At 53.6% G+C, this 9,203-nt stretch overlaps 5 protein-coding genes across 5 annotated transcripts; 3 read left to right on the top strand and 2 right to left on the bottom strand.

The window, feature by feature from the left end:
• Positions 1-35: 35 nt before the first annotated feature.
• BBA_05747 (ser/Thr-rich protein T10 in DGCR region) lies at positions 36-1,049 on the top strand (the record flags this gene model as incomplete). The annotated part of the gene is made up of 1 exon (XM_008600844.1): positions 36-1,049. The coding sequence occupies one exon, from the start codon at positions 36-38 to the stop codon at positions 1,047-1,049; it is 1,014 nt and encodes a 337-aa protein (XP_008599066.1).
• Positions 1,050-1,759: 710 nt separating this feature from the next.
• BBA_05748 (uncharacterized protein) lies at positions 1,760-3,055 on the top strand (the record flags this gene model as incomplete). Its single annotated transcript, XM_008600845.1, has 1 exon — positions 1,760-3,055. One exon carries the CDS (start codon positions 1,760-1,762, stop codon positions 3,053-3,055), a length of 1,296 nt encoding a protein of 431 aa, XP_008599067.1.
• Positions 3,056-3,629: 574 nt separating this feature from the next.
• On the bottom strand, positions 3,630-5,304 carry BBA_05749 (RNA polymerase II transcription factor B subunit 2; the record flags this gene model as incomplete). Its single annotated transcript, XM_008600846.1, has 3 exons — positions 3,630-4,932; positions 5,013-5,100; positions 5,172-5,304. 3 exons carry the CDS (start codon positions 5,302-5,304, stop codon positions 3,630-3,632), a joined length of 1,524 nt encoding a protein of 507 aa, XP_008599068.1.
• A 464-nt stretch (positions 5,305-5,768) lies between these two features.
• Positions 5,769-6,660, top strand: BBA_05750 (thioesterase superfamily protein; the record flags this gene model as incomplete). Its single annotated transcript, XM_008600847.1, has 8 exons — positions 5,769-5,807; positions 5,859-5,899; positions 5,958-5,976; positions 6,045-6,110; positions 6,172-6,286; positions 6,345-6,410; positions 6,466-6,544; positions 6,591-6,660. The coding sequence occupies 8 exons, from the start codon at positions 5,769-5,771 to the stop codon at positions 6,658-6,660; spliced, it is 495 nt and encodes a 164-aa protein (XP_008599069.1).
• Positions 6,661-6,958: 298 nt separating this feature from the next.
• Positions 6,959-8,849, bottom strand: BBA_05751 (uncharacterized protein; the record flags this gene model as incomplete). Its single annotated transcript, XM_008600848.1, has 2 exons — positions 6,959-8,597; positions 8,671-8,849. 2 exons carry the CDS (start codon positions 8,847-8,849, stop codon positions 6,959-6,961), a joined length of 1,818 nt encoding a protein of 605 aa, XP_008599070.1.
• Between the last annotated feature and the right edge of the window lie 354 nt (positions 8,850-9,203).

The following is a 9,203-nucleotide window of genomic DNA, read 5'->3' on the forward strand; positions in this document are numbered from 1 at the left end:
TTTGCAGTGCCAGCAATACAGCTTGCGCCGTTGCAATGTGCATCGCCATTCTATCTACCGCCCACCCAGGTTATTCTTTAATTATCATCGACAACCGAGATGAGTTCATATTGAGGCCGACTTCTCGTCCGCATTGGTGGGCTCACCCAACTTCGGGCCAGCAGGTCCTCTCGTCCCGGGACCTTCAAAGGGCCGAGCAAGGCACGTGGCTAGCTGTGAATAAAGCTGGCGACTTTGCCGTGCTCACCAACTATCAAGAAATCGTTGATGAGCCGACTGTAATTTCTACTTCACGAAGCAGAGGCGGTATGCCTAGCCTCTGGGTTGGTGGCGACGCAAACGAGTCATTGACTGAACGTGTCCATCGTTTGGTCAAGGACGGCGGCGTCAAGGGTGTCGGAGGGTTTTCCATGATCTGTGGAAGACTGCGCAAAAATGCGGAAAACATATCCATCATTAGCAATCGAGCAGACCATGTGGACGATGTTCCGATTGTTGACGGAGAGAGGGGAAGGACCTGGGGATTGAGCAACACTACGTACACCAATCCGGAAAAGTGGCCGAAGGTATCTGCGGGTGAGCAGCTAGTTGGCGAGGCAATACAGAACGCCATAGCCAAGGATCAAAGCGAAACAGATTTTGTCGAGTCTCTCTTCAATGTGCTCAATCGCGACACACTGCCGGTAGCTGAGGAGGAAGAAGGCACTGTGCAGGACAGCATGAAGAGGTTCCGGCACAGCATTTTCATACCGCCCGTTGGTACTAGGCAGCAAAAAGCCGAATTTGCCGAATCTGCAGCCAAGGGACCAATTGGCTGGGTTAATGACGCCGATACATCCAATGGAGCGGCCAGCCATGCGCCCGCTAACCCGGTTGGGGGCTACTCGTCTGGATTGTATGGAACTCAACGTCAAACTGTTATTCTGGTCGACTTGGAGGGTAATGTCAAGTACATTGAGAGAGCTTTGTTCGATCCAAACGGAAACGCGATTGAGCGAGGCGCGGCTGACGTCATAGTCAACTTCACGGTGGATGGATGGGATAACTGAGAATTCGAGGTCGAAGAATGCGAGGCGCCTTGACCGCAGTACGTCAGCTGTTCCAGAAGCAGACTCTTTGGAGGTACAGCTGACCCAAATGGCGCTGCCAAAGACGACTACGAAACGGAAGGCTAGACGTATCACAGTCCACCCAACATAGTACAGGAGCATGGAAAAGGAAATTGCTGGAGACTTGTACTGCATGAACGGTAGAGTTCTGGAAGGCGGCCGTTTGCTCTGTTCATGCTTGCCAGCTGGCAGAAAGGACCACCATCCTGGCATGCGCACCACCAACAGTGGCAGGCAGCCGTCGAGTCACTGCTTCTCTGCACCAAAAATAAACGAAACTGCTACCAATCGCATCTATTCCATTTATTCCATTCTATGCATACTGCAGGTCCACTGAATAAGCGAGCCTGTATGCGAGCTGCATCAGCTCTTCGCGATCGAGGCGCGCTTCCCATCGCGTTTTGCTTGTAGCCATCCTCGACGGGACTTCGATCCAGCGGGCTCGTGCATCCCCCTCTCCATCAGTACCATTACAGAGCTTTCTTTGCTTCAAAATCATATGCTGCTATCCAAGCATTGGACTATCAATCTCTTTTTTGGATCATACAGCACTTGCATCAACCCACTGCCCTCTACTTTTAAAACGACCCGGTATGGGCGTTGATGCTGAAGCAAGTCGAAATCAATGAGCCACGCCCCTGCTCTTCACGATGGGCATAAGCAGAATGGGGTTTGCTCAACTCTTCTCAAGTCACAAACATGATATGCATACGGGACGGACAAAGAAGCCCTTGGTAATATCCTCGCCCATTGGGCCTGTCAAGAACTCCAGAGGAGCGGACTTTACACGCAGTGACGGTTTGATCATTGTCGATGCCATCAGGGATTGTGGCCCAACGAAAGATGATGATGGATTCGAAGTCCCGGGAGCAGTCTTTCCTGAGAAGAAGATGGCAATCAGCGTGTTTGCCAGGAAAACACTCTCTAAAACACAAAGCTTAGCAAGTCTTTCCTCCGCATCAAGAGGTGTTATGCAGGCCTCGTCCACAACGCCACGCCGTCGGGTCGACGACGACCTTTCGTCTCTTTCAAAACTCAAAAGCGCCTCCGCATCCACCACCACAATATTCACGGATACTGGAGATCACGAGTACACCCACGCCACCAGACTACCAGACCATGGTAGCCTGCACAAGAGCAAACTCAAGTTCGCCACAAAACTTCCACAATCAAAAACTATGAATGTCTTGCAGGATATAAAGAACTCGGTCCCTTATCGAAGAAATGTGACATCTACTATCTCGAAACCGCACATCAAGAAATTAGACGCCTCTCTCAAACCATCGGACGCGCCACGCGTCGTCGTTTTGCGCTCGCTCACGCGCCATTCACAGGAAGAGTCAGTATCCTCGAGCACACGCTCCTCCACAACCAATATTACAACGCCAGATTCATCGAAACAGATGAATGGCGCAGTGGAAAATCCACCAAATTCCAGACAAATCGTTCATGCTCAGCCGTCAGCTTACTGGTCCGGGCGTTTTACCACGCTCCGAGACCATCTATGTAACGAGCACATGGCTTGCGTGCTGTCTAAAGCGACCGACACAATTCAAACAGGCATTTCAGGTGACTCGACTAGAGATGGTAGAAGTCACGATCCTCAACTTTCAGGCAACCCGCCATATCCACTCCAGGACGAGGACGATCTTTGTCGACAAGTCTTTACCATTCTCGAATCACAGTGCATCACCAAAGCCGCCAAAATGTCTCTGACACGCTGGAGGGAAAAATTTGCTATCCGCCGCTGTCGCCCGAATCTTTTACCGCAACGCGGTGGTTTTCTTGGTGACTCGCAGATATCCAAACGCTTTGCATCATCAGGCCGTCATCAAGATGTACAAAGCTTGGCTTTTTTAGAAGATGCATATTACAGCAATGCATCCAACGCTTTTGGAATGACGCATCCACACAGCCTCGAGGGGCGATATTTAAATTTTCGATAAATCATCGGACGTATACAAAGGCGCATCTTTAATATTGCAGTGTTGCTGCAGTCCTTGTTCGGTTCGATCGGGTACACTCTTTTGGACTTTTCCCTTTTCTGGTTTCAACTTTGGCAACGGACACTTTGGAGGGAGGTCTTGGTAATTGGAGTATTTGATTTTGGCATTGGAACACGCTTTCGCTTTTTGTCCTCGGTTTTCTTCTTTTGCCATTGCTGGATGATATTATGGCCCGGAGCTCTCTGCCTCGAATGGCGCATGGTGCTGATTGGTTTGCATGGATAAGCAGATACCCGAAGGAGTAGTTATGGCTCGGTGGGAGTGCCATATAATGAAGTACAAGCTATGCTTGATTGTTGTTTTTATCATAATGGTTTTAATTTACATACATCTGGCCGTTTCCAGCCCTGAATCGTTGCCAAGTTACGTATAAACTCCATTTTCCCGTAACAACGCCATTAAACACATTTTGTTGCCCCAAAGTCCATTTGTCGACTTATTCGTGTCGTATCAATAGCACTGCCTGCCTTGATGGCTCTCTTAACCGCAGAGAAAACATGGCCCTCATAATTACCTATTCAGCCTTTTTTCTGCTCTTTAGGTAATCCCGAATCTGCTCAAATTTGCTAGCAAAGAACATGCCCGTCTTGTCGCTGCTCCACACCAAGACGCCAATCTCGTCTGCGAAGCGGCGCGTGTCCTGATATTCTTTCTGGTCGTCAAAGTCGCGAAATAGGAAGCCTCCCGTCGTCTTCATACGCTCATTCTCGAGCTGCCAGAGGCGGATCTGGTCCACGACGGTCGGGGGCAGAACAGGGCGGGCGGCGAGGGCGGCGGAGCGATGCATCTGCTCGTGGGCGTGGGCGGCGAGGTAGGCAATGATTTGATCGGCGGTGATGCCGAACTGGATGGCCTGGCGGATCGAGGTGCGGGTGATGCGGCCAGCAACCATGTCGGGAAAGCGCATGGTAAGACGGGAAAAGAGGGCGAGGACGGCGATTTGCAGCGTCGACTGGGTGTAGGCGTAGAGGCGGTAGTTGGTCTCGATGACGATGGAGCCGATCTGATCGCCGGCACCGGCGCCGAGCGGACCAGCGCGGGACTGGTGGTTCTGGTCTTGATGAGTTGAGGAGGAGGAGGAGGCGGAGAGGGCGGCCGAGGTGGCGGCGACGACGCCCTCGCTGATGCTGCGCAGGCTGCTGCTGGCGCCGCTGGTGAGCGTGGTGGCGAGCCGCGTTGGAAAAAACATGGAGCGCTTCTGCGGCGGAATGTACACGAGGCCAAAGTCGGCGAGCGCGGGGAGCATGTCGCGGCGGTGCTCGGTGAGAGCGTTTGTGTCGTAGGCGCGGCCGAGCTCGAGGCTCGCGAGCACAAACAGGAACGAGAGCATGTCGACGGCGGCGCTCTTGTCGGCGTCGAGCGCGTCGAGCCATAGCAGCAGCAGCGTCCAGACCTGCGCGTTGGCTTCTTGCAAGAGAAACGTGAAGCCGGCCTGTGTGATGCCGATGGAGCCATTGGGGCGCCGGTCGACGAGGCGGCCGGCGACGAGGATGTCGCGCACGCTCTTGTTGGGGCCGTCGGCTGCGGCGCCGCCGCCCCCCGCGTTCTTAAAGCCGACCGAGGACACGACAAAGTGCAGAATCTCGTCCCAGCGGCGGCGCGCGTAGCGGTCGAGAAAGGGCAGGTCTATTTCGGGGGGGACGGCGAGGGTCGAGGGCACGCCAAAGGAGCCGTGGTTGCCGCCGCCTGTGAGGGCGAGGCGCATCGAGGTGCGAAAGTTGGCGGTGAGCTGCACTTCTTGCGTCTTGTCCTTGGAAGGCGCCGATATCTGGACAATGTGCAGGCTGCGAAGCGTCGAGAGCATCTGGTCTTTTTGTCTATTTTAGGGTGGCGTGGTTAGTTATACCGAGATTGTGCGACGTTTGTAAAAAGACGTCTTCATCTCTGCTGCCCGTACCTTTTTGCTTCGGGCTTGACCCAAGAATCCAAATCATTCAGGCTCATTGGGTTGGGCATGTAAAGCATGCGCATCACAAAGGTCTTGGCTGCAGCGCATCCGGGAGAAATGTCAGTGCTGGTGTCTTCACGACCCGCGCGGGACGTCGCAGGCACGTACCCAGCTGGGGCAGCATGCGCCGGAAAATGGCAAACGCTGTCGAGGGCTGCTGATAGAGCTTTCTAAAGGTCGTGCCGGGCAGCTTCTCGAGGTAGTCGGCCAGCTGCAGCGCAGGCTGTGGGTTGGCGGCCATCTTGCTCTCTCTCTCTGTCTTCTCTCGCCTCGTTCCTGGTCGTGGAATAGGATGGGTTGTGCGTCGTTTCGATGCGCGGCGCGCCGGAACGGCGATGCCAAGGTCGTTCCGTGGGATAAGAGGACGACTATATCATGGTCTGGAAACGGTCGCCGTAGCTCAGTGAGTCGCTTCCACAATCGTCAAGTGTAGCTAGGTTCGTGGATGGGAAGACGGTAACGGGTTGCAAAGTTCACGGTGCACGCAGCAAGCGAGCTATCAAGCAAGTCGGATGATGATCGGATAATTCTCCGGGTGCGGCGGGTTCCTTTGGCGGTTGTTATAGTGGCCAGCTCGCTGTGGGTGACGGCATCGATGCGCTGAGGGAACGCGCTGGAGCCACCGAGCTCCCCGAACTCTGCTTTGACAAAGTCACCTTGTAGACGATTCCGCGCCGCAACGTTGAGCGACAAGCTGCCTCGATCATGGCCAAGAAATTATCACCTTTGGCCTTTACACAGGCTGTGTGTTCATTTCGCTCGACTATGCGTGTCCAATTGCTAATGCCGCAGCAGGTGGTCAAGTCGTTCATGGCCCAGTCCGGCCTGGAGCCGCAGTAAGTAAACCAGATGAGGTGACTGCGCAGCGGTTTCACGTTCTAACGCGCCTATTAGACTACTTGGGCCCAGCCGGGTAGGACATCTCATATAACTGTTGTGAAAGTTTCATCCCACTAAATTTATTGATTCACTCTTTTGCAGTTTCGTGTCACGAGTGCCGCCAAGGGCAAGGTTGACTTTGAACTGGACATTCACAAGGACCACACTGTACGATTACCTCGACGAAAAAAGCCACAGCCTCGGGGCACCTTTCTGACCTTTTTGACAGAACCGCTTACGTACCATACATGGAGGTACATTGGCTGCGATTGTCGACTTGGGCGGCAGCTTGGCCGTCTCGTCCCACGGACGATGGAAGACGGGCGTGTCGACTGACATCAACAGTATGTGCTACCCTGCCAAGGCACACTGAAGAATGCAAAAACCAATCTCCTCTGACAGTTAGCTATTTGAACCCCGGCGGCAATCCCGGTGATCTGCTCAAGGGTGTAGCCGTCTGCGACAAGAGTAAGTTGCCCCAGATCAGCCATCCTCCTGCGCGGCTAGCTCACTGTGATTACAGTCGGCAAGACGTTGGCGTACACGACGGTTCAATTCTTCAACAGCAAGGGTCAGCTAGCAGCCCGCGGAAGTCACACAAAGTAAGTCTGTCGCTTCCTAGGCACACGTCTCATGCTGACGGCAAAGATTCGTGGCTGGCACGGAGAATGAGCTGGGCGAGTACGTTGTACCCGAGGAGTTCTCCGAGGTTGATTAAACGTGCCACCGTAATAGACATATGCGTACATTCCAAGACTTTTGAATAGGAGAGAAGGTATAACCTTGCCAACATGGCCATTATCATGATAGATCGCGATTATGTATCGATGAATATATATACAGGGGCTCTGTGCCCGAATATCTTGCTGCCTCCACCATAGCGCCAATCCCAAAGTAAACAATAATGCAAAGGCTCGTGTCCAAAACGGCACAAGAGTAAAAAGCCGTCGATGATTGATGATACATGAATTAGAATCCCAGGAAAAGAAACGCCAGTTATCTGTTGATTACGCCGATTACTTCTTCTGTGTCTCCTTCTCTGGCGGCAGCACTTCCGACTGGGGCACTCTACCGTCCGCCTGGTGATACAAGCCCATAGCTTCATCGTGCGAGGGAGGGGCGGTCATTGATTCCGGTCTATCCCCAGTGGGCTGGAACATGACGGGGTTCGAGCTGGCTGGTGGCACAACACTGTTGCCAGTTCCTGGTGGCCTGCCATCCGCCTGATGAAATAAACCCATGGTCTCTTCGTGTGAAGGAAGCATGTTTGAAAGACTGGCTTCGGATGTTGGAGGCCGGCCATCGGCTTGGTGATATAAGCCCATGGCTTCGTCATGAGACGGCAATGGATTGGACATTTCCGATTCTGGAGTGCGGCCATCTGCTTGATGGTAGAGGCCCATGGACTCATCCTCTTCCGCTGCTGAAGCACTGCTTGTTTGCGGTACGTGCTCTTCTAGACTGTGATGGTGTGGCGTTTGTGTTGCTTGCAGCGCATTGTCGACCGGGGGGGAGATGGCGGCCCGCTGTGATGCGATATCGGACTGATGAGTCGACACTGCATGTAACTCCTCCTCAGATGATCGTACCGGTTCAACCGTCAACTGTGAAGCAGAACGGGGGACAGGGCTTCTGATAATGGGCGTCTGAGTCGAAAGAGGAGCTGCGATACCAGAGACGGCTGGTTGGGCAGCTGGCGGCGAGTATTCGGGAGGTGCATCAATGACACCGTCGCAGGCGAACAAGCTCTCAGGGCGTGGAGCCACGGGCGTCAAAGCTGGAGCATTGGCTCGCTCGCTCATTGGCGTGATAATCGGCGTGATACTCGGCTGTTCTGACGATGAGAATTCCGAGGAAGCTACATGGCTTTCGCCGTCTTCCCTGAGCAGGGGACTGGCAGTAGACGAGAGTCCGTTCTTTCTGTCTAGACCGAGATAATAGAAAATAACGAGGATAATGAAAAGAGGCCACGTCATGAAGACGACGACTAATATTTCGTTGAAGCTGGTTGCAGCGTCGACTGATGGAGCAAAATAGTCGGGAGCAACGGTCTCAAAGACGATGCAGTAGATATCAAAGCAAGCACGCACGACCCAGAGGCTGCAGCAAGCGATGAGATATCTCAAAGGCTTGTGCAGCGACTTTGTAGTGCGAAGTTTGCGCCGCAGGATGCAAGATCGTATGAGCATGGATATAGCGAGAAAGGCAAGGAGAGACTCGCAGAATAGAGACATGATACTCGCGGCGGAGATGTAGTTTCCGTAGTATCTATCCCAGGCAATACCGCTGCTGGAGGATGAGATTTCCGACAGGACAATCCAATAGATGCCAACACTGAAAACGGCAAGAGATAGGATGGTGATGCCAAAAGCAATACCATAGGAGCAGTATCGAGACCACTTGTGACGACGAGGGTGCTTGTCGTCGCGGGGACCGATAAGGCGAATGCATCGGATGAAGCTGGCGAGAGTGAGAAAGACGAGGACCTCAGCAAAGACGTTGAAGCAATGGCAAAGTGCCGAGGCACCAGTGGCTATGCGAGCAACCAAGTCAACCTGATCATCTGGTAAGTCGCCGTCGGAGGTGTAAGTTGTCCGAAAGATGCGGGATGTTAGGGTGACGGTGGCCATTTCGAGAAGGCTCATGAAGACGGCGCTGTTTGGGGGGGCGATGTTAGCACATTGAGACGAGGACTGGTCACTGAGCGTGTCGGGGCGGCATATCGTACATGGTGTATATGAGCCATGATATCTTGACCCAGGAGAAGAATCTGCGTGCTTGGTCGCGACGGCGACGCAGACGGATGGCGGCGCAGATTGTGAAGCTTATCGAGGCGACGAGGGTGACGAAGAGGACGGCATCAGTCACATAGTGAAAGATTTCGTAGCCACCAATGGCGGCGGGCATGGTGTCGATGCAGAACCGTACGCAAACGGCCTGCGTCGAATTACATTATCAGGCGGGAAGACGTCGGAGGCGAGCGGTATGGAGCGCCGCAGCTGGGTAGCGACGCAGAGAAGTAACGACGACGTATATACGACAGAGAGAAGCGCAGCTGCGCGCCCGATGTGTATTCGACAAGGACGCGGAACTGGGACAATTGGTTGAGCAACTTTCCGTCGAGCGGCGGACTCGAGTGCGGGTAGTAAGTAGAGGAACCGGTATGCGATCGTTCAAGGCCAGGTCGTCGCGGTTGGCGCTGATGGATTGACTGCAACGAATGGTTGGGGGAGGAAGAAGAGAGTGAAAAAAAAATGATGG

This window comes from Beauveria bassiana (genome assembly GCF_000280675.1).
Source record: "Beauveria bassiana ARSEF 2860 unplaced genomic scaffold BBA_S00015, whole genome shotgun sequence".
NCBI lineage: Eukaryota > Fungi > Ascomycota > Sordariomycetes > Hypocreales > Cordycipitaceae > Beauveria > Beauveria bassiana.